Source organism: Lonchura striata, chromosome 11 (assembly GCF_046129695.1).
Source record: "Lonchura striata isolate bLonStr1 chromosome 11, bLonStr1.mat, whole genome shotgun sequence".
NCBI lineage: Eukaryota > Metazoa > Chordata > Aves > Passeriformes > Estrildidae > Lonchura > Lonchura striata.
In genome coordinates, this window is record NC_134613.1 from 4,832,814 (window position 1) to 4,857,279 (window position 24,466).

Consider the following 24,466-nt stretch of genomic DNA (forward strand, 5'->3'; position numbering starts at 1 on the left):
ACATCCTGCTAGGACCAAGGGAGATTTTTTGAGAGACGTTATCTTTTTAATAAAATATGACTATCTTAGGAAGATGGATAAATAAAACATTTGTTTTGTGTGAACAAGTTTGTGAAAGAAAGAGAACTCTTCATCAAAGGTTTTAATGGTAACATGATAACAAAAGCTTTGCAATGCTAAATCTTATTGCAGATGGTTCCTGTCCTTTTTTGTAATGTAAGTGAAATTGCGTTCCATCTGTTTTAATTTTATAATGGACTTAATCCATGGTTGGCTCTGAAAGAATCAGCATTTACTGCCTTTGCAATCTGCTGCAAACAAAAAGAACAGTTACCGTTTCCCCCTTCTAGAGGGAACTTGTACATCTATTTGGGAGCAAACCCCAGAGCTGCTCTGTAGAGAGTGGGAAGTACCATTAGGCAACCTCAGCCCCTGCCAGCTCTCACACCAAACCCGACCAGAACTGCTGCAAAAGAGACTGGAAATCTGGACACTGGGTGGAGGAGAGCAAGGAGCAATCAGTGTGGCAGGAGAGAATTGCACTTGGCTTTGACTAGAAAATGCTTCCAGCAGTTCCAAGTTACCTGAAGACAAGGTTCCAGAGGTGCCTCCTGAACTGAATTATTCCATGACTTTATGATGTGCTTTCCCTTACCCTCCCTCAGATGAACCAACAATTAATCTGTTTGTAAAACATGTGGTATCAAGCTGGTTTAAGGCCTCATGGCATTACCTGTAGTAATTTTAAAGCTTTTTGTATAACACATAGAGGAAATGCAGGGTTTTCAGCATTTCCCTGGCAAGTAATTTTTTTGGTTTTTCTACTGGCAGTGCCTGTGCAGCACTGCCTACCCTGTTCCTACCTGCCTGGTGGTGAAGGAAGTCCAGTCCAACCGTACCTGCCTGGTGTGAGCACATCTCTCTGTTTGGATACAGGTGTGACTGCAGCACTGCTTTGCATAGGTTTGGAAAAGTTTGGTTGGCTCAGCTGTAACTTTACTAATTCCTAAACTGGTGGGAGGTTTGGGAGAGTAGACAGGATCCTGCCCTCGAGTGGGAAAAGGGTGATGCAACACAGAGCATCCCTGCCAAGCTGCTGTATTCTTAGACATGTTTCATTCTCCTATCACTCTGACATTTTTGCATTTTATTGTTAACACATGCAGATACTGACTCACCCAGGACTCTGAATTCTGGCTCAGACTGAAGTCACCGTTCTGCACCCTCTTGTCTGCCAGGTGCCCAGGCATGGACCTGTGGTGCCCCACGGTGCTGTAGAGGTTCCCATCACCCAAACCTCGGGGCAACCCCAGTTTGAAGACTCAACCAAACTTTTCCAGTTGCCTTCATACCTCTCACCCCCATCCAGCTCTGCCACTGGCAAGTGAGCCACGCCAGTGGCAGGCAGCAGTCAGACCACAGCCCCCAGCAGGGTACACATGGGACAGGGGCAGAGCTCACCCTGCCCTGAGGATGTCACTGCTTCACCTTTGCACCTTCGCACACACAGGGGAAGGCAGAGATACCAAAATCCCTTGGTGACGTGCATCCCTGCTGACGTGGGTGCTTCAAATGCCATCCAGCCTCCTTTCCCCCACAGCTGTTGTACAAATTTAAGAGCTTGCTTTCGACACTTGGGGTCCTCAAAGGGGTAGTAGAGGCTGTGACCAGGCTGGGAGAACGGGTCAAATAGTGAAGCCCTTTATCCAAAAGGTCCTCTCCCACTCCCCAGCTTCTGGGGTTTCATACCTGCAGGGTGCCCTGCTCGCACCAGACAAGTTCTTTAGCTGGAAAACCCATCCCACCTCCCTCCTCTGAGGAAAATGACACAGCCTGCCCTTCCTTAGCCAACATATAAAGTCACCACGTCCTTCCCAAGCCATACAGATTGGCAAATGCCTGTCAAATTCCATGTGTGAAATTTAAAAGGCGATTGCATGGAGGTGAAGTACAGGAGCAAAGCTCCAAGACAGCAGCAATCTCAGTTTCCAGCATGTTTAAGCTTTCCTGGACCTTATGAGGGACTCGTGGTGCTGTACTGCAAAGTCTTTGGGAATTTAACACTGAGTCAAAGGCCACGGAAGTGCTTTCCCTATTTTTCTGCTAATGTACAGGAAGCCTATGGTGACTGGGGGAAAAAAGGGGAGAAAAAGGAAGGCATGAGAAAGCAACAGGAGAGATTCACCTGCGGGAACAGCAAGGAATCGGGTACATGAAAATGCGGTATAATACAATTTTTCTCGGCTAATTTCAACTCATCACAGGGCTGCTGCCCGGGACGGCCGCCCCGACGATGCGGTCGGTTCTGTTCGGGTCCGTTGGGATGGCTCTTCCGCACACGGGCCTCAGCAGGGAACTGCTCCGCGGGTGCGCAGCGTCGAGCCGGCGTCCGCCGCGCAGCCCCCTCCCGTCCGCCGCGGAGACGCTCCTCTGCGCGGCGCCGGAACTGTCCCGCCGAGCCCGCCCGCGGGCACCTGCCAGCGGCACGCCGAAACTCGGGGAAAATAACAACGAAATAAGACGAAAAAGAGACGAGAAAGAGAAGGAAGAGGGAAATAAAAAGAGAAAAAATTAGGCGAACTAAAAGTCAAGAAGAATAACAGGAAAAACAGAGGAGGAAAAAAAGCTACGATGCATCTCCTTCTCCTCGGGTTGCCGATGCCGCCGTTCCTGCGCGCACAGGGCCGAGGCGCAGCGCGGCGGGCGGGGCAGAGGGTCCCGCGGCCGCCCGGGGCGCAGGGCGCGGAGGAGCCGCGGGGCGCGGGGCCGCCGCCCCGTCAGTGCCGCCGTCGTGCGGCTGCGGGCCGGACCGCGCGGGGCGTGCGCCCCGCTCCGCGCCCGCGCCCATTGTTCGGCGCCGCCAATCCGCGGGCGCTCCCCGCGGCCGCCAATCGCCTCCGGGGGCCGCGCGGTGAGGTCAGCGCCTCTGCGCGCTGACATCACGGCGCGGCCCGGCGGGGCGGGCCCGGGGGGGCGGGCGCGGCCCCCGCCCCGCTCCGCGCGGGTAGTGGTGGAGCGGCGGCTCCGCATCCCGCATCGCTGCCGGTGCGCAGGGGGCCGCCCGCATGGTGGACATCCTCCTCCCGCGGCCGCTCCCGGGCGCCATGGGGGAGCCCTCCAAGAGTAAGTGCGCGCAGCGCAGCGAAACGCGGGGCCAGGGCGGGCGGGCGTGCGCGGGACCCTGCGGGTCGAGCTCCGCGCCGCCGCTGCCGTCGGGTGGACTGGCGGACGCGGGCGCGCTGACAGCGCCGGGAAGGGATGCGGCCCCACGGCGGGCGTGGGCTGCTGCGGGCTCGGCCCGTGGCAACTCCGGTGCCGCTATTCCCGTTCCTGCCCGGCGCTTCCCGGCCCCTCTGTCCTTTCTGCTGTCCGCGCCGCTGAGCTCGTTTCTTTCGGCTGTTTCCATTTCTTTTTCTGCTGCCCTTTGCTCTTCCTTCTTTATTTCTTTCTTTCTTTGTCCGTATTACCGTTTCTCTTTCTTTATCTCTTTCGTGTTTGTCTATTTTTTTAAATTTCTCTTTCCATTTTCTTTAAATTTTATTTTCTTTCTGTTCTTGTTTAGTTCTATTTCTCTTTCTGTCGCTTTGATTTCGTGTCTCTTACGCTTTTCATTTGTCCATATTCCCATTTTAATTGTCTCTGGGTTTTTGATGCTTTTATATCTTTTCCCATCATTCTGTCTTAATTTTTTTCCATCTTTCTTTACTTCCTTTTTTCTTAGTTTCTTGCCTTATTTCTTTCAAGTTTTCCTCAGCCATTGTTTTATTGGTTTTGAGTCTCTGCTTTTATTTTCCTTTTCCAAAATTCTACTTTTAGGTCTCCGTCTTTCAGCATTTATTTGTCTTGATCAAGCTTCTGTATTTTTTTCTTTTTTTTTCCTTTTTTTTTTTTTTTTTTTTTTCCTGGTCGTATTAATTTGTCTCCTTTCACGTTTCCGGCCTTTCTGTCTGCGTGTCTGTCTTTATTTCTCATTCTTCCTATTTTGGAAAAAACCAAACCGAATCAGAATAAGAAAAAAGGATGAAGTGTAAAAAAGAAAAAGTGCTTTTCCCTAATTGCTGGCCTCTGCTGTGGCACACTGCCGGCTCTGACTGTAGCCCGCTCGCTCCCGGCAGGGCGGCCAGGGCTGGCCCTGTGCGCAGGCTGCGGGGGCCGTATCCAGGACCCCTTCCTGCTGCGGGTGTCGCCGGACCTGGAGTGGCACGTCGCCTGCCTCAAGTGCGCCGAGTGCGGGCAGCCCCTGGATGAGACCTGCACATGCTTCCTGCGCGACGGCAAGGCCTACTGCAAACGAGATTACAGCAGGTGACCCCGAATGCGCCGGCGCTCGTTAGGAAAAAAAATGACCCAGACCTGAAAAAGCACAAAAGCCCCTTAAGCTCCCCTAATTTTCCCCCAACGAAAACCGGACTCTCGGCCGCTGCCCGCCCCCGCGGCACCGCCTGGAGCCTCCCCGACGGCGCGGCCGCGGGCCCTGACGGCGCGTCGCGTTCCCGCAGGCTCTTCGGCATCAAGTGCGCCCAGTGCCGGGCGGCGTTCAGCAGCAGCGACTTGGTGATGCGCGCCCGCGACCACGTCTACCACCTGGAGTGCTTCCGCTGCGCCGCCTGCGGCCGCCAGCTCCTGCCCGGCGATCAGTTCTGCCTGCGGGAGCGCGACCTGCTCTGCCGCGCCGACCACGGGTCGCCCCCCGACGGCGCCGCCGCCCGCGGACCGCGCAGCCCCGCGCTGCCGCCGGCCGCCGCCGCGCACCTCGCAGGTACCGGCTCCCCGGCGGGGCGGGCGGCGGGTCGGGGAGGGTGTCGGGAGGGCTGCGGCGGGCGAGCGGGCGGCGGCATTGACGGTGCGCGCCCTCCCCGCCCGTCGCAGAGCCGGTGCCCGGGAGGCCGCCCGCCCCGCGGCCGCCGGCGCACAAGGCGGCAGAGAAGACCACCCGCGTGCGGACGGTGCTGAACGAGAAGCAGCTGCACACGCTGCGGACCTGCTACGCTGCCAACCCGCGCCCCGACGCCCTGATGAAGGAGCAGCTTGTGGAAATGACGGGACTCAGTCCCCGCGTCATCCGCGTCTGGTTCCAGAACAAGCGCTGCAAGGACAAGAAAAAGTCCATTCTCATGAAGCAGCTCCAGCAGCAGCAGCACAGCGACAAGACGGTGAGCGCCCGCCCTCCCCGGCGGGGTGGGAGATGTGGGTGGGGGGCTCGGGCCCGCGGGCTCGGGCGGCAGTCGCATGAATCCCCGTGTGCCCGCAGAGCCTGCAGGGCCTCACCGGGACGCCGCTGGTGGCCGGCAGCCCCATCCGCCACGAGAGCGCCGTGCAGGGCAGCGCTGTGGAGGTCCAGACGTACCAGCCGCCCTGGAAGGCGCTCAGCGAGTTCGCCCTGCAGAGCGACCTGGAGCAGCCCGCCGCCTTCCAGCAGCTGGTGAGCCGCGCCGGGTCGTCCGTCGGGCCGCACGGGACGGGCAGATGCCGGCCCGCCGGGCCCGGGTGCTGAGGGAGGGGGACGGGACAGGGGGCCAGCGCGCCAGGCTCTCACCGCCGCTGCTCCCCAGGTCTCCTTCTCCGAGTCCGGCTCCCTGGGCACCTCCTCCGGCAGCGACGTGACCTCGCTGTCCTCCCAGCTCCCCGACACCCCCAACAGCATGGTACCCAGCCCGGCCGAGACGTGAAGCGGCCCGTCCGCCCCGCCGCGGGACCTCCGCATGCCTGCGCTCCCTGCATGAGACACCCGGCCCCGGGCCGCTCCCAGAGCGCCGGACAAACGCCTTTGTTTTTTAATTATTCTTATTTAAAAACAAACAAAAATTGTATTACTGTCGGCCAAAAAAGCACCGGGATCCTCGCTGCCTTCACCAGACCGGAGAGAGAGCCCCCGTCCTGGTTTTTTCGTGGTTTTCTTTTTTTTTTTTCCCTGCGGATTTCGATGTTTCTTTTTCCCCAAAGAAACTCGGATTTCCCTGCCGAAGCCCGGCACGGTGACAGGCTGCCTCTTGCCGGCCACTTGCGCTGTGGACAGTTTTTCTTTCCTTTCTGAAAAGGAAAAATAAGTAATAAAAAAAATCTACAAAATGGGGAGAGACTCTTCCGGCGTGCGGCCGCGGAGCTGGCCTGGACCTGCCTCCGCAGAGCCGCGCCGTCCAGCCTCATCTCACACCGATGCCTCTTCCGGGCCACGATGCCCGGCCCCGCACGATCGCTGGAAAAACGGGACACGGAAACGAGACTTTTTAACGGGAAAACCAGTACTAATAATGTTAAGTTATCAGTGGACGAAGGACGGATTGTTTGCGCCTTTAACGATCAAAAGTAAGTTATTGTTATTTATTGTCAGCGGTTGAATAGTGGGATTAAATATTTTGGACTTAATAAAAAAAAAAAAAAGAAAACAAAAATGGATTTAAACGAAAAAAACAAAAACGAACTAAAAAAAGTCGTGGAAGGGCGGCGAAGGGGCACCCCAGCCGCGGAGCGGCGCGGCCATAGGGATCGGAACAGAGCGGGTCGGGACGGGCACAGCCCTGGCTTCTCCCGCACAGCCTCACCGCACCGCGCTAATCCGCTTTCAGAACCGGGGCCACTTATTTATAGCCGGGGAGGCGGAGAGCAGGTTTTCCTTTCGGAGTAGTCCCCTGGCTCGCCCGGCCGTGCCCGCACCTGCCGCGGTGCGGGGCCGGGCGCCTCCTCCGGGGGGTGGCGGGGCTGGGCGGCGGGGGCTCCCCCGGAGCGGCGAGGCGAGCCCTGCCTCCGGCGTATCCATCCCCCCGTCCAGAGCCAGGCGGAGACTCCTTATCTGCCTCTGGCATCACCTGGGAGCGCGGCAGCGCCGCTCCAGCCCCCGCGCCCTCCCCCTTTACCCCCGCGGCGCTGCTCAGGACCCGCTCCCCGCGGGATCGCAGGCCCGGCCGAGCTCAAGCCACGGCGAGCCGCCCCCTGACCCCATCCCCGGGCGGCCGGGCCGTGCCGGAGCCCTGCGGGCTGCAGGGGACGGGCAGCGCGGCGCCGCGGCGGCTCCATCACCCCGACAGACCGCGGAGCGCGTGTGCAGGGACCGGGCTCCAGAGCGAGCCGCCGTCGGGGCGCACGGAGCGGCGGGGCCGCCTCAGCCGGGGCCGCTCCGCACCGCCGGGACGGGCGTTCTCCCGGCTGGGGACAGGTGGGGACGGCAACCCCGCCGCCCTCCCGCCCCGCCGCGGGGCCCCCGCCGTTACCTGGCTCCGTCCGGTCGGGCTGGAGCTCCGCGCGTTCCCCCGGCGCTGGGCTGGAGCGAGGCGCGCGGCTCGCCTCAGCCCCGCCGCGGGCCGGGCCGGGCCGCCATGGGCGGCGCTGGGGCCGCCAAGAAGAGACTGTGCTGCTGCCTGCCGCGATCACGGTGCCGGGTCACTACTCCGGCACCGGCCGTGCTCCCGGGGCCCGCGGGCCGGGATCGGCGGGGCCGGGATCGGCGGGGCCGGGATCGGCGGATCGGCGGGGCCGGGATCGGCGGGACCGGGATCGGCGGATCGGCGGGGCCGGGATCGGCGCCGGGCCGGGATCGGCGGATCGGCGCCGGGCCGGGATCGCTGCGGCCGGAGCGGCGCGCGGAGCCTCCGCCGCGAGGTTTCGGCAGCCCCGCTCGGGTCCAGCCGAGCCGTTAAAAATGCATGAGGTCTAAAAACTGCCTTAGGTGACGTATCCTCCATCACCCAAAAAATTATAAGCAAACTTTCCCCAGGGCCAAATCTGACGAATTACTTTGATTTGATTTTGACTGACTCTTGATTACCGAGAAAGACATCTCATGAGTATTTTTTTCCTCTCTTTTTGAGCCGTGTTGCTTATGGTAATTCAAACATACTGATGATTTTAACACAGGAATCACACAAGACAGAATAAGTTATTTTATTACAAGATATATAGAACATATTTTCTCTATTTGCAACCGTATTTCAGCAGTTCTGCAGTGTAAGTCCCACCACAGGGCAGAAAACACCAAAATCATGACATTGGATACAAGAACGAAATAAACTCAAATTATCAAAATTACAAAACAGAACTTGGAAGTATCTACAGTACTTATATAAATAGTGCAAATTATGTATCTATAGGATAAGTATTTAGAGTATCAAAACCATTTTGGAACAGTGTTTTAAAAGAAGGTAGTCAGCAGTGTGACGATGTTAAGGATTTAAAAGCTAAATAACAACTCTTTATTTTTTCAAGAAGAACTGTCGAGCTTCTTCCCAGGACTGCCGGGGGAATCTGTTGGAGAGCTCAAGATAATCTTGAGGACTGAAAAATTTTTCTGTTGAAGACAGAACATAAAATTACCAAGTTATTCCCTCTTAAGATAAAATGGCAATAAAACAAGAATAATGAATGTGCAGCCAATTTGAGATACTTCAACTAATTTACTCCCTTCCCCCTATCCAAATCTCCTCAGACCATGGGGTGACACTTCTATGGTGCTCCTGGCATCTGTGCTTGGCTTTAAGAATGGGGGCAGAGGCTCTGATGAGCAAAGGCTTCCATTTGTTCGTTGATCAGGCTCTCTGCCCCGTGCAGAGGAACATTTTACATCTTTTCACACTTTGTTCTTGGACACACTGGTGGACCAGCTCAGCCCCATTATACTCTGGGCAGCCTCAGTGGCATTTTCTTCTCAGCAGTTTCTTTTTTTTTACCACAAAGGGCTGCAGGAGAGTTGTGCGCCCTACTCCCCAGAGCTCAGAGCACGAGCACAAATGCAGCTTTCACTCCTGAGACTGTGCAGATGTGGGCAGGACTTCACTGTGCCAAGTTTGAGCGTCTGACCCTCCATGCAGCACCCCACTATAAAGTTTGTGCTTCCAGGTTTTATTCCCATCTGTGTTATTCCCATTTTTTGAGGGGATACCATCCTTCACATTCAAGTGATATAAGAGATAAAAATAATCCTGCCTACACTATTATTAACTTTTTTGCAACTGGGGTATGTTTAGAAATCCCACTCACATGTAACCACATTTTTTGTTTAAAAGTTCCTCCAGTTTGAATAGTGAAAATAAAAAGCAAGTTTTCCACTTGGATTTTAGATGTTTCTTGAGAAGAATCTAATGGAAATACAATCCTGGAAACTTGGTGCTGCAGAGACTGCACGAGTCTGTTTCAGACTGAGATGTCTGATGTTGACAGTAAAAATGTCCATAAAGTTACTCTCATTTTGTAATGTATTTTAAACAAAAACTTGATGCTTCTGACCTAGAACCACTCACCTCCTGGCAAATACTGAGGAAATGGTGGTGGATTTCTACTTACGAGGCAGAAAGGACTGTCTGAGCGTCGCATTTTATGCACAATTCTCAAGACCAGATGCCCATCAACACTTGAATTTCAGATGTGTTTAGCAAGTAACAGCCATCTCAGCTGAGAATCTTTCAAATGTTTAGCCTAAAAAGGCTGACTGCATTTACAATAATATTTATATAATAACTGAGGGGGGAAAAAAAAATCACGACTCTTCTGCAAACTGACAAACTTTAAAGGACAATTACAGGACAGTATTTTAGAGATTTCTGGCTCCCTGAGTGTATTGGCATAGCTGTGTAGCTCCTGTAACCTAAAACTTTTGAAGGCAGCCTTTGTGTCAGCTAATTAAATATGCACAGGTACAGTATCACATTTTAAGACACGATACCACGTAGCATTGAATAAAGATTAACAGTCTGAATCCCTGATAGACCAGCAGCAGACTGGAAGACGTGTATGTGTAGGGAGCCCACGCCCAAACTGTAAATGTACTGTACTCCTTTTCAGCCATGTCAACTGAAAGAACTTAAATCACAGTATCTACACATTTTGTTACCCAGTTGTTACTCTGTTACACTGCAGGGAACATACCCCTCTGCTGAGAGAACTGATTTTCCACTTGGCCTGAGCTCTGTGCAAAATCCTATGGGGGAAAACAGACAAAAAAAAAAGACATCAGGTTTTCAGATCTTACATCTGAGGAATTAAATCAACATTTTAAATCTTCACAGTCATTCAAAAATACTAATACTTCATGAAATCTGTAAATTAGCGAATTCTGGCTTGTTTGCTACGTATCATAACACAATACTGATGGCACTTATATTCTGTAATTTACAGTGGATTTTTTTACATTTATTTATATCTGTTTTCAAAAAATACATTTTAGTTAATGTCTTCCTAAGAAATAGTTATTATTGTGATTTTTATTTACCATAGCCATGTTTCTGTAAAACAAGTGGTGTTTCAGATTTTTGCTCCCAACTCCAAATATACTCTTACAAAATTCATGACTGATCCCAATTTCAATGGCTGTGCTTCCCAGTGACTTGGGAGCCTGAGGTGCTGATCTCCTGGGAGAAGGTGGAGTTGCTGCCCAGTGCTGCTGGCCCTGGCAGCCAGCTGTGCCCCAGCTGTGCCCCAGCTGTGCCCCAGCGTGGAGCACTGCTGCTGTCAGGCATTGGGATGCAGCATCCTCGGAGCCAGCACGGACACCGCCCTCGCCCGGAACCAGCCGGCTCCCCGCTACAGATCCTGTTCTTTGCTGGAGTCTCCACCCAGCAGAATACTGAAGAAGGGATTACCCGAGATAAGAAACAACACAGCAAATCATGGATACTCCTGAATGTTTCTACTTACTCCTGCACATCTCCAAACAGAAGTAACAAAAATAAACAGGCTGATGCAAACTTCAGCTGATGGAAATAATTCTATCAGTAGGGAGAGTGCTGTAAAATGCAGAAATGCTCCTCCTTTGATTTCGGCTGCACATTTAACACACTGTATTTAAGTGTTATATTCGTACATACCACTAAACTTTTACGTAAATGAGACTTCTTTTGGCGTTCCCTGGCAAAGGAAGAATCTCATTTTCTAGTCACAGGGCAACATTTTACAATCTTTCCCAAACCTTCTACTGAAGCAAATGAGAGATTTGCTTGACAAACAGCAGCGAGCTGAAATAGAAGTAGAGCGGCAAGTCCCTTCTGCGTGTGCGGGACCTCAGCATTCCTCGGATCCTGCCAGCGCTGCGCTCCGTGTGTGCGTGGGCAACATTCGGGATCAGACTATAAAATGGGCAAAATACTGAAGGACCACTGAAGTCAGCAGTGACAGGACACTTCACAGCACACACAGCTCTTCCATGTTTTAATAGAATGCCTTTCTTTAAAAATCTGCAGGCATAGTATGTGAACTTGTCATCTGGGACATAACTAACTGGAAATCAAATTGACCCTTATAAATACACTAATGCTTTACTGTAGCTACTTGGGATTTTAGTGCCATTCCATCTCTTATAGAACAGAAATCAAGGTAAACAACCTTAATTATTCATATAGGGAGCATTCTCCACCCTCCTGTTTTTTAACTGAAAAAAACCCGAACTAAACTTGCAGCACTTACTAATAATGAATAAATCACATTTTTCAGTTTCACTATAAGAAAGTCAAAGAAGATGAATTATAGCTGTGTATTTGACCAGAAGTTCATTACTATACGGCAAATGTTTTTAATACTAAGTTCCAAACGTCTTTTAAAAAAAACACTCTGCAATTATTTTAGTATTAAAAGGATAAAAAGTAGCTGCACTCACAAGTTTGATGTTATGCAAAGACTTTTAGTAAATATTTAGTTCTTGTACTTTCTATCTGAAATGCATGTAGCCTATTCTTGGATTAGCACTATTCTTGGTAAAGCACTAGGGAAAGGACTTTGATTAACATTTCTTTATCAACAACAGTAACTTTCAGGTGACTGCTACAGGGTTACAGACTCCTAAAAGCATATTATTTTTAACAGTACGGTATTAATGAAAACCGCATTTATTCACTGGAAACAGTCAATAAAATGCTTGAAAACCATGAGGCAGGCAAAAAATCTGATAGATAAAACAGCATATAAATTTAGACAAAGGGAAGAAAAATAATGCAAATTCTTATTCAAAAAAGTATTTGTAATGACCTCGGTAGCTTACTGTCAAAAATAAAGATTGCAAGATTAGACTGGTAACATATGTTTTGTGTATTTTCTGCATAAAATACATACACTTACCCAGCTCTCTGTAAATCTATGGCACACAGTATACAACAGTACATTTACATGTAAGCACATTAATATACTAATTCAGATATGCTATATGGGCAGGAATTTTTAAAAAAGAAATATTTTAAGATCTACATCAAATCTTCCCAGTACACCCAGTAACTTTAATGCAAACTGGATTCTGCAGCGACAGTGAGAACCCAAACTACCCGGTAACCTTTCAGTGTGTTAAGATGCCTCAAGTACAGGCATAATCTGTGGTTTGAGAAGAGCTGCAGAGAGTCTGGAAGCACTTCAGCGCTGTTTGCTTGTTCTACTGAGGATCCCCACCCTGAGAGCAAAGGCGAGCACAGCTCTGCAGCTGTACCTGGATGAAGGTGGCCAGTAACACACAGCTCATCTCCTGCTCCAGGATGATCTTGTTCTGGGGGTTATTGTAACACGCAGCTATGAGCGAAGGGAAGAGCACTTTGATCAAACGAGGATCACTGAAATACTGGAAAGGCAACTGGCAGAGCTTTTGCAGCACCGTGGGGTGACGGCCAGACTGTACAATGATCTGAAAATACAAACAGAACAAAATTAAACCACATGATCTATCTGTTCTTCTCTTCCTCTTAACCACCAAGGGTGCTGAAGTCATGCTAAAAAAATGAACATGGATGAGTAGTAAGTACTAAAAATAAAGCCTATAACATTTAGTTCAAAAAACTTCCGTTTCAGTGTGCAAGTACTATTTTTATTGTGGAGTAATATAAAAAATATAAAACTCTGAAAGTTCTTTTTTATGTATCACCCAAAAAGACAGAGAATAAGCAAGGGATTCATTTACAGATAAAATAGATAATTTAATACCTTAAGTCAGCAGACAAAGAATTATAGCTCAGGGACTATTCTAAGTTAGAGCCATGAAAGACAGAACACTGACGCCTGCCATTTAAATGCAGCATGGGGGAAAAAAATCCAGGAAGAAATCACCAGGATTTAAAAAACCTTCCCAAAGCTTGACCACCCCTTCCTGGAGCTGGCAATTCGAGAGGACTGTGTTTCAGGGGAGATGTCTGCCACGCATTCTCAGGCACCAAAAAGAAAAGGGGATTGTGAGCTGCCCAGCGAGGAGTTTCTGTAAGGAGAGACTCAGAGAGATCCTCCCATCTGTGCTCCTTATCTCAGTTTCTATCAGTGCCATTGGCTCTAAAAGGAGAATTGTTTAGATAAATGGGACTGTTGTCATGAAGAAGGCTAAGTTTACAACTGTATATATCTGAAGAAATAAGGCAATGCTATCACTGCTTTCCTACAAAGGAACCTTCCCATTTCACTTGATATTCTTATAAAATCTTTGCCATAAACTAAAAAATGCCCAAATCGGATCTGTTCCAAGGAACCTTGATTAGACAATTACAATATGAAAGAACTGTTTGACCCAAAGTTGGCTTTTCAGCATAGGAGGAAGCTCCTATAAGGTTGGAACACTGTAAAACTAAGGGTCATGACTGTAAATTGTACTTGGAAAAACACAATTTTACAGGTACACACCCAGACAAGACTGCATTCAAATTAAAACCAGAAGGACAGAAAGAAGCAGTTGAGACTACAGGAACATAAATTACAGGGATTTACAAGTTTTCAAAGCACTTTTAACAATACCTTCAGAGCACACACTAAGTTGATAATGCAGTTCAGTTTAAAAACAAGATGAACGAAATAATAGTTTGCATTTTTTTTCAGCTCACCAGTCAAAAAAGACTTTGAAAAACCTTTCAAAATACTGGTAGCAATGTCTTAATGCCCTTAAAGACAGGAGCATTTTTTAAAAGACAGCCAAAAAAGTGACAATTAAGCATACATTCAGACTTTGTTTTGAGGAAAATATCACTGAAGCTTTTGGATGATTCTAAACTCTCAGCTCCCACCCTGTAAGCAAGAGGTGCCCCCCAAATTTGGGAGTACTGTTGAAATTTTAAATTAATCAGAGTGGTTATTATACTGTTCTATTTTTCTGTGATAAATTCTATGTGAGAAAAGTATTTAAAGTCAATCATAACTGGTACTTAAAATAACTACAATTGGCATTTCTGATCCAGGACAAAACAAGAGAACTCCTGATTTCTTTTTGATGGCCACCATACACTTGATGAATAGGCAGAGGAAAAGAAGTTTTTGGGACTTCTAATTTTTAATTTCACAGTTCACTTCCTTTACCTGTCCTAAAAATGCCATGGATAATTAGTGAAGTCCTGCCAAACTCACAGTATAGATACCCAAATAGCTTCCATGGAATAATTATTTCATTATCTTTTTATTTTCAATACATTTACTACTATGATGTTATCGACATTAAAGATAGGAACAGATATAGAGGGGTTGCTGACTGTTTAATCTGGTATTTATCACATGTGGAATCAATTTAATGATTTCAGCTCATTGTACTAATGCAGCTACTAAACCTGATACACTATATTATGTACTCTGAAGAAAAAAACGATGAGTCACCCCTTACTGGGAAAAAACCCAGTCAAATAAACCTGCAGCAGAGCACATAATCCTTATTTCACTGTCAATGGGTGGAGAAAGTGAAGGCCAGCACTTGACTTAGTAGATGAACATCAAAGAAAACAAATTAAAACATTTAATTTCTCTTGCTTGACTTTTTCTTTCTTTTTGAATAGTCACTTGGCTTAATAATCCCAGAGACTTTTGCAGGCCTGGAATATGGAATGTTCATCTTACAAACTGCTCTCATACAAGAGATACAAGCTCCTTACTGAAATGCAGCTTGTCTCTCCTGCCACAGACTGGGATCCAGACACATTTACCTCGAATTAGCTTTTCTTGTTGCTCTCTCTCTAGCCTGTAAATCAGATATGCCTGTCAAATGTAACAAGATCCTAATTAAATCACTGCATTTCTGTACAGCCAAGCATTTAAGCACCTGCTTAACTTCAGCTATGTGCCTATGTTCCATTAATATTTCCTTGTGGTTTCCTTTTTCTGAACTGAGACCTATCAAATTAGTCCAAGCTACTACAATTATTTTTTTTAAACCAGAGCAGGCAACTCACATTGATATTTTCTGTATTTCCTTTTAAAATATTGTGTATTCTCAAAACGTAAAGATATTCATACAACTTTATTGGTTTTGCCTGTGCTTCGCCGGAATAAATTCCAGCTTAGTTTATCCTATTTATGGCCCAACATGTACTAAATGCTGGAACAATCCTGTAAAGACCCAAACAACACACAGGTAGGAGACACAGCAAATAGGTTTCTAAAATGCTATTTCATGATGAATGAAGGAAGTTTTCCTTTGTGCCTCCAGCCAAACTCCAGGCCCTGATCCATCCTGGAGGTGGAGCCCCTGTTACAGAGTGGGTGAGAATTCAGGTTTAACACACCAGAAAACACTGGCCAATACTGCTCTCAATGTAAAAGCCTGCTGAGGAGAGACTGGAGCAACTCAAATCCTCACTTTCAGGATTCCAGTCAGGCCTGGATGGTGTCTGTCTGCATGCCCAGGTCTCCAACTCTCCAGCACCATGGGTGATGTGGTGACCTGTGAGAACTTCCCACTGAGCAAGACCTTGCAGGGCAGCCTGTCAATTATCTTCTGCCACTCCCACCACTTTATATCCTTCTGCAGGTCCTGCTGATTTGCTTAATCCAGCAGCCAGTGGGTCAGGCTCTCTCCCCTGCCCTACCAGCAATCCATGCTCCCGTGTGACTCCCTGGGTAGTGCATTCTGCTCTTGCAAGTACAATCTTCCTCCCCATCCACTGTACTGGTATTTCTGAAGTTCATCACTTAGGAAAGCATGATTCATGATTTCTGAAGTCTCTAGATGGAATCCATGTTTTCCTCACGTTTACTCAGGCCAATATTCACTATAAAGTCTATTGCTTGGCCATTTGCTGCAGTTCTCACTGTGAAAGCCTGAAGCAGTATAAAAGTCAGTCTTTCAAAACAGACTCCAATGACAAAAGCCAGCAATATGCCACACAGCACTTGAGCAATAAAACAGGACAATCAATCAAAAAAATTAAAAGCTCCATGTGGTATGGAACAGTAATAAAGTAGTGAGGGGAACTCATCATTCCACTTCCCCTGTCACTCAGGTAGGGTGTCTGGCTCCAGACCTGATGTGACTGCTGGAAGGATGTTCCACAAGGATTTTCCATCCTGGATACTCACTCCTTCCCTGTATGTCCCCCAGGACAGCAGTCCTGCCACTGCTTCCTGACACGTTGCAAAGGAGAACTTCCCAGGACTGAATGTCTTTGCTAAGGAACTAACAGACCATATGAATCCAAAAAACTTGGGCACGATTTTCTTCTGGGTAGCAAAGGGAAACACCGCAGCTCATTTAATTTTTCAGTGCACTCCAAGGGCCTCAGAATTAATGTTCTGATGCTGCTGCAGGAATAAGAATCATAAAAGTGCAGCTCCTTTCCTTCCTTGCAGGGAGACAGTGAGTAGCACACATAGGGGCAACCTTCACCCAAGAATTAGCAAAGGAAAGATGTTTTGCTGAACACATCCTAATTCTATTTACATAGCTCATATATATATATATTTGTTCTTCACTTAATCTTCCTCTGTATTTCTTTTATCAGTGAAAACTACCATTGCTTTAAAATGTATATATCTGTATTTTTGTCAAAGGAGGGTAATAAAATCCTCATACCTAATAGGATCCAGAACTATTGAAATGGTACAGAAACGACACAGAATGTCTCAGCAGTTTCATGTTAAATCAGATGCAAAATCTTACCAATTCAACAGTTAATTTAACAGAAAACTAAAGTAAGAATCCTCTTGCCTTTGGAACTAGATTTTAATGATCAGGTAACTGAGTGTACAAACAGGATTTTCATCAACAAAACTAAAATATAATTTAGAAGGTTGAAGAATGACTGCATGTAAAATACTGAACAAATATTAGTTACATTGAAGTGAATTGATAATTCATAGATTCATATAATTCATATATTCATATGATCTGAATAGACATGTAATGGAGATGCATGCTAGTAATTTGTCAAGGACAAGCAGTTCAATTAAACTGCCCTGTGAACACTTATTATGGAGTAGCATTTTGGTGACAATCTGAGTTTCTTTTTCCAAGTTGTAACTGCATTAAAAAAAGAGGAACTAATTGAATTTAAAAACTCTGCTTGCAATCTTCCAGAGATTTAAAGAAGATTATGATCCCAGATTGGTTTCCAATGGTTCTATGCATGTATGTTAAATATTGTCAGTTATTTTATCACAAATAACAAAATAAATGGTTCAGTGTCAGACCAAGAACTTTTTCACTGCTTGTGTACCACACACAAGGTTAGTCCAGGATTACTGCAGACTGGAAGTGCTGATTTTTAGTGCAATATTTAGACTAGTTTTACTCGTGGATTTAGGTTTTCTTACTTCACTTGGGCATTTGCAGCTCTGTAAAAACATCATTCATGTGAGTTATTTCTTTCAATATATAAAATAAACCCACCAGAATTATCTTTTAAAGAAGCTAATTAATTTTGTAGTCAGGTAGAAGAGTAAGCCAGCAACAAACTTTTTTGTCTGTGGAAGGGCAAAATGAAGAACTGAAGAGATTCATTTTGGGAAGAAATTTTGGAAGCAAAGGCACAGCTGGCACCAGTGGCACTGCTGGGGCACCGGGCAGCCACAGGGGCATGGCCAAGGCAAAAGGTGGAGACAACACCCAGAAGCTGCACTGCCACCTCAGCCCTGGCAGTGCCTCCCACCACCACTCCCAGCCAGGCCATGGGAACTGGGCTTTCTGCAGCCCATCAGCTCCTTCCATCCACACAAGAAAGGGAAAGTGGGCAGCAGAGAAGGGGAAAAAGATTGCCAAGGAGAGAACTGAAATCTCTAGGCACAAATCCAAATGCTGAGTTTTGAACAAAACCTTTCAAGTCATCCAAGTGCTCTGCTCTTGGATGTGTGACTAACTCTGCATGAAAATGTCGTGGTCTTATAGCCTACAGTCAGGCTGATGGTTTTTGTTAGTTTTGACCAAATATTAGGAGTTGTAGTTCTTTTCTCAAGTGAAAACTGAGACACAGTTATCCTAACGTGGATACAGGAACAAGCAGTTGGAAAGTTCAGAACTTCCTGAAGCAAAACCTTCTTTGGCTCTTGGAGAAAAACCTGGCAGAGAAACAGGGTGTTCCACAGGTACTTAGAAACAAATATAGTGCTTATTACCAGGAGCTGAATTCACTTTCTAGAAAAACATCCTTTCCACCAGAATTTCCTTTAATTTTTATGAAATGAAGCATTAAAATGTGCCCTTTACTTGTCTGTGCTCTTCTGTTATAATGTAGTTCACGTTCAGATGCAATTTTCTTAGAACAGCTCAGTCTAAAAAGTTAATGGTTCTCTGAGGGGCACTCCCTGCTTTCTCTGCTATCTCAGATGACCTGTGCTTCCAAACTTCAACATGGCCATTATAAACATTAGCATCTTAAAATGGTACTTAGTATGGGAGCTACTAATGTTTCTTATCCATGTATTTATCATTTATATAAATGCCAATTCTAATTTGTACTAACAAGTAATAACTTCATTGAACAGGAACTGTGCATCTAATTCCTGTAACAGTATTCCATCAACCAGTTAAATCCCTCTGTTTGATGTCAGGTTATTTACAACTTTGTAAAAGAAATAAGTCTTTATATTAGTAGTCCAGAGTTTCTCTTCAAAGTTAGATCTGCATTATTTCTTTGCTTCTATATAAACAGATCTCATACTGCTAGTATTTAATCAGCAGAATATGTCACCACTTAGGCTCTTCTTCTGTTTTAAGGTCAAGCTCTTTTCTTTCCATTTTGCAAACTTCACTATTGGCAAAGCTCTGAGCAAAGAATGTTCTAAATTCCTCCTAGCATTTCTCAGGAATCAGAGAACCATTTCCATGCAAAAGGAAAGTTCCAGATTGCTACATTCAAATTTAAAAATAAGAATTTTGTCTATTTGAAAAATCCAGTGTTTATTTTCTTAGTGTCACACATAAGCTTTCAGAGAGAAGATAAGGGTGTTCAGGAATAACATCAGTCTTCCTATAAACCACATTCTAAGCATTCTCCTTTTAGAGCTCTAGGGTTTAAGCAGATTCAAGGGTGCTCTGTGTATACATCAGAGGAAAAAATTCTCACATCGGTTTTTGTGTAACCATCCTAAGACATATGAACATTTAGGATAGGACAAGGGCCAACCACCACGACAGTGATGCACTGAAAACATAAAACTGCTTATCAAAAGTGATGATAGTGGAAAATCTAGCAAAAGTTTGTTATACTGAGCTTTTGAAAAAATGCAGCCCAGAATGACAGCTAAAACAAGTCACCTTAGTCATAAGACAACAAATGAAGTATATGAAAGATTAAATTCAACAATAAATAAATAATATTAAACAAATATTGTAAAATGTAAACTTCATTACAATGTGATGAAAGGAAAATGGAAGCAATTCTAATTGCATTGAGAATTGAGGTTACTTGTGAATTTAATACTTGTGCAGGCTACGGGAGAAAATGATAATCTAGTATCTGACCTGGAAAAGGCATTAAAGAAAAGCCTAACTTTCTGAGTGATAGCATTTTAGCACTTATTGCATAAAAAGAAACATTTAAATGTGAGGTTGTTCTCACACTTCATGTTAATCATATACTTAAGGACCCTGTTAAAGCAAAGGGTATCACTGCTTTCTATAAAATTCTAAACTTCATTGTTTACACAATTATGTAATAGAAGATTCATATGTTTAAGTGTTGGGCTAATTATTTTTAATCAGAAAGTATTATTACAGATCCAATGTATAAGAAATACATATATTCTGTCAGATAAAAAAACCCTAACCCATCACGACACATCTCAAATCCTCAGGTGTTATTCTGAGCCCTGAAGTGATTAGAATTAGCCTTTGTAGCCCTGCACTGTTTTTGAAGAATCATCTTCACACTCAGAATACATCTCCGGCTTCAATGATGAACCCCTTTAAACTTAGGCTGCTGCTTTGGGCGTGACTCTCCAGTCATTTACTCTGAATGAAATCCAACTGATCTGAATGAAGATGATTTAAAGGGTAGAGAAAAGACAGGACCAGCCTGCAGAAGTTCAGGCAAACTATTGGCTGAGGTTTCTGCCAGCATCCTTGGAAACAGAGCTAGTTTGGGTCAAAATCCTCGGAAGGTGTGAATAATTCAAACATTACAGTCTGAAACACATAAAATCTTTTTGTGTGTCTTAGAGCATTTTGTCTGTTCAAAAGCAAATATTTTCTGCCACACTCTGGAACTCTACTCACAAGTAAGCTATATAGTCTTGGAATTATTATTCCTAGCACGTTTTGTCTTATAGCTTTCACAAGAAATGTAAATGGTTTGTCAAAGTAGCCAATCATCAACTAAAAAGCTTGTGAAACACTGAGCCACTGGACATATTACAGAGCTGTCTGAGACAAAGCTTCAAAGAGAGAGCAAGAAAATGTGCTTTTCTGCCACAAAAAATGATTTACAATTTACCCTTTACTAAGGGGAAAGGAAGACGAGCAACATTTTCCATAGTTCTCAATTAATGTGTTTTGTTCGTTACGTTTCAGTATCGCTTCAAGCAAGTGTGACTCGAGCTGAGCAGGACACGAGGGCTGGGGAGGCTGCTCCGGGTCTCTCGCAGGCTCCCAGCCTGGGAGCAGCACGCAAGGAAGAGCTGCCAGCTCCGGAACACGGAGCCTGCAGAGCGCCAGTTTCCGAGAGAGGCACAGGGAGTTCCCTCACACATGAGGCGAGGCACACAATAGCTCGCAAGGCTGATGATTAAAGATTTGCAGGCTTTAGACTGTTTCAGGCTCGGTGCGAGCAGCAGCTCCCAGGAAGGGCCGACAGGGGTTGCGCAAGCTCCGAACGCGGCCGGGCGCAGCTCCGAGCCGGGAACAAGCCGCTCGTCAAACAGGATTATGCCGAACTCCCTGGTGTTTTTTCGATGTGGACGAAATTGCACTGGGGATTAAGCTGAGACCACCAAACTCCTTTTCTCCTGGCCCAGGAGTGAGATGAGAACGCTGCAGCAGCCCATTGCTCCCTCTCTTCTCCAAGCCTCAGCCATGGACTCTACTGAAGGCTGTGAAATTACCAGCTCTTGTGACATTGGAAAGGAAGTTTGTTCTTCCGTGTTTACAGTTTGAGAGGAAGACAGTAAGATAAATCCAAATGCATTAATTTCTCACACTAATTCCTATACGCTTTCTCTTCTCGTCTCTACAGGAATGAGCCAGTCTTTGTGAACTGAAACTAAATACACCTTACTTCATGCTAAATCTTTGCTCATATTAAATTACCTTCCCCACATCCTCTGAAACCCCCCCAAAAGATCCAGGATGCATTTTGGAATGTTAGCAATATAATTAAGATGTGACACATGAAATGTGCAGTCCCAAATGCTTCTGATATATTTGATTTGCTTTGTCATAGATCATTCTTTAAAAGAAAAAGTTCATCAGGAAGCTCAAACAACAACAAAGGTGTCTGACAAATTACCTAAAAGACTTCCCCACTTTTCCCTGACTGCCCAGACAGGAATTCCATCTCTCCTGAAGACATTGGTTCACTTAAGTGAATTTATGTGGCTGAGGATGTAAGGCTGTGAGAGCCAAGGCATATATTATAGAGCTGCCTTAATGTACTCAGCTCTAACTCGGGCACTTTAATCCTCAGGGGATTTCTGTTCACAAGCTGAAGTGCTTCTAAATGTGAGTCAAGACTACAACTTCCCATGAATCACTCACTTGCCAAAATCAGCTATTCCACAAAATTTACCAGGCGTATTTCTTGGTCAAACCTATAGGGCTTTAAAACATCAGGTTCTGAGGCTTTTAAAAAAAGTTTTAAAGAAAAAATCTGTAACCTCAACATGAGATCAATACTCCTAAAAATCCCTGTTCGAGAAGAAACTAACAAAATCAGAATTAAGTAAATTCAGATCTTATTTACTTAGAGATAGGGATGTTAACTGCATGGTAACTACCAATTCCTGCATCTTTACTCTTTGTGCCGTATTTTCACAAAATCCACCTACCAGATCAAAATTGTTCCAGTTCCTTCACAGTCCCAAAAGCAACATAAACTACGAAAGTTTAATGATGGCCTCTAGTAAACAACCCATATGGAAACTCTACATATTTTTATAACTTGCAAGGTTTCCTGTTGACTTCTGTTTTTCACAAGTTTTCCACTTTAGAAGTATTTTTCTTCCTTCCCACTAACACTAGAGAAAAACTGGCCCCATACTAAAACTAGTATGTACTAACTCTGTCAAAAGCACAAATAATTTCTCTCCAGAAGGTCACTTTTAATCTTAAGTCCCTTTGTAAGTGTCCCTTGCAGCTCAGTACCTGTAACCACAGCTAGGATGCGTCATACACAGATATATATTTGTGATACACCCGGTGGGAAAAAAGGCTCCTGCTACTTTATGGCACAAGAAGGACTTACCACACAGAAGAAATGCTTAGAAGAAAATATCACCATGAGTCAATCATTTAACAAAAAAAAAGAAAAATAATCTTGGGATGAAACCGTTCTTGAGGTCTAACTACCACGCTTTGGATGCCACAAGTCAGTCCTAAATTTCAAGATCCTTTCAGAACTGTGCCTACCATACAATATTTCAATTTCTTTACACATTATATTTTTATCTGTGATACTGCTGTGTGATGTTTTACATATTTAAGCATGGGAGAAATTCCCTCCCAAAATATCCTGTAATCTCACTGCTCCTAACTCCTTTACCTGGACTTAGCTGAGATGCCTGAAACAACGTTTTGCAACAAATGTTCCACACCTGTATAGCAAGGAGTAATTTCTAGTAGGTGACTGATACTATTAAATCAAACTCCATATGCTTCTATTTCCAGCATATGGATCATTAGATATTAACATTTCAATTAGTTATGAGTTTATAGTAAAATACCTTGTTATGGACACAAATCTCTGGGGATAGAGGGTTTGGACGGAGAAGTAAGTGAGACTTATGCAGCTGCAAGATTTCTGGGAATTAAACCCCTTCTTCAAGAACACAGTGTACATGTAAATTTTAAAAAAACCTCTGAGAGAACTTCTTACTTCTATGTACATGCCTATTTTTATAATAAAGTCCTGAAAAGCTACACACATTTTTTCCTAACTCTTTCAGCAGAGGTTTTATTTTGCAGTCCAGCAACAGTATATTGTAGAAGCATACAGTTCATATCTTACAAACCCTTATTGGTAGGATTCTTCCAGAGCATTCTAAATACAGTGTGTACCAAAGACTGGCAGAACAAAAGCTATTTTTATTTAAATAAAGGCATAGCAGTGCAACTTCTTTTGGAGCCTATCAGCAAGATCCTGAGTCCGAGGATCTGATTTGTGAGGACTTTTCAGATGAAAAATATTCCCCAACTGCAATGAATATGGAAAGATTTCTATTCCCAATGCAGCAATGTGAAAGAAAGCAAATCATCTGTCATTCCTGTTAATTTAATTAGAGGATCACATTCAATTATTCAATATAATATGCAAATAAGGTGAGTTGACAGCACATGCTAATTATATTCATTATACTAATTAAATCAAACAATAAAAGGGAATAAAAATGTAATGAAATAGAAGGATAATTTTAACTAACAAGAATATTTTAATTAGAAACTATAATTCTACAGTCTGGTATAGTAGGGCTGGCTATTGAAAGATTGGACATTATTTTTATTACACAGTTTAGCTTTACATGCCCATCCTTGGTATCATGGGACCTGTTTTTGTATAGTAGCAGATTAAATGGTGGCCAGAAAAAGAGAATCCCTTTTCCCTGCTGGTCCCTCCTGAGGAGCAGATGCCCAGTGAGGCTGAGCTGGGCTGTGAGCAGGGGCTGTCTGGCTCTGTAGTAAACACAAGTTCATGTGTCGATACAGAACAGCCTCACTGCTGGTCTTGCAGTGTTTCAAATACTAAAGAAACACTCCTTGCCTTCTGCAGTTTGCACTTCCATAACTGATTTATTTCTTCAGTGACAGCAGCTGCCCTGGAAAAGCTTTTTGAATGTTAAAACAAAATAGGAACGAAGGAAGGGAATATTACTAATATATTATATGTGGGCAGAGTCAGCAAAATCACAGCCTTTTTAAAATAAACAGAGCAAGCACTATCAAAACACTCAGGAATGTGTTCCTCAGGAATCCATTGTCCTCAGTGCTCCTCGACAGAATCACTTGGGGCTGGCCCAAGAGCCAGGCGTGGTGCAAACACCAAGTGGGAGCCCAGGCAGAGCCTCTGCGTGTGGGACCCACCAGGAGGGCTGAGGGCTCCTGGAGCTGGGGGGAAATCTCCATCTCCAAGCTGCACAAGAGAAAAGCACTTTCCTGCTTCCTTTTTTATTTGCTACTCAACTA

General features: G+C 45.5%; 2 protein-coding genes across 3 annotated transcripts in view; one reads left to right on the plus strand and one right to left on the minus strand.

Annotated features, from left to right (window-relative positions):
* The first annotated feature begins 3,065 nt into the window (after nucleotides 1–3,065).
* Nucleotides 3,066–5,669, plus strand: ISL2 (ISL LIM homeobox 2). The gene is made up of 6 exons (XM_021543422.2): nucleotides 3,066–3,123; nucleotides 4,116–4,305; nucleotides 4,500–4,759; nucleotides 4,870–5,153; nucleotides 5,252–5,422; nucleotides 5,553–5,669. The coding sequence occupies exons 1-6, from the start codon at nucleotides 3,066–3,068 to the stop codon at nucleotides 5,667–5,669; spliced, it is 1,080 nt and encodes a 359-aa protein (XP_021399097.1).
* A 2,194-nt stretch (nucleotides 5,670–7,863) lies between these two features.
* The window catches only part of SCAPER (S-phase cyclin A associated protein in the ER), a 134,849-nt gene continuing 118,246 nt past the window's right edge, over nucleotides 7,864–24,466 (minus strand). For both annotated transcript variants that reach the window (XM_021543407.3, XM_021543406.3), the window contains exons 30-32: nucleotides 12,395–12,586; nucleotides 9,856–9,907; nucleotides 7,864–8,281 (exon numbers count right to left, since the gene is read on the minus strand). In XM_021543407.3, the coding sequence (XP_021399082.2) occupies nucleotides 8,187–8,281; nucleotides 9,856–9,907; nucleotides 12,395–12,586 (339 nt within the window). In that variant the 3' untranslated portion in view covers nucleotides 7,864–8,186. The remainder of the gene's footprint in view (nucleotides 8,282–9,855; nucleotides 9,908–12,394; nucleotides 12,587–24,466) is intronic.

What these genes read in the sequence shown, in the direction of transcription:
- ISL2 (XM_021543422.2), top strand. Translation starts at nt 3,066, where the DNA reads ATGGTGGACATCCTCCTCCCGCGGCCGCTCCCGGGCGCCATGGGGGAG. An exon ending in TGCAAACGAGATTACAGCAG is followed by an intron (nt 4,306 to 4,499) that starts GTGACCCCGAAT and finishes GCGTTCCCGCAG; the next exon opens with GCTCTTCGGCATCAAGTGCG. An exon ending in CCGCCGCCTTCCAGCAGCTG is followed by an intron (nt 5,423 to 5,552) that starts GTGAGCCGCGCC and finishes GCTGCTCCCCAG; the next exon opens with GTCTCCTTCTCCGAGTCCGG.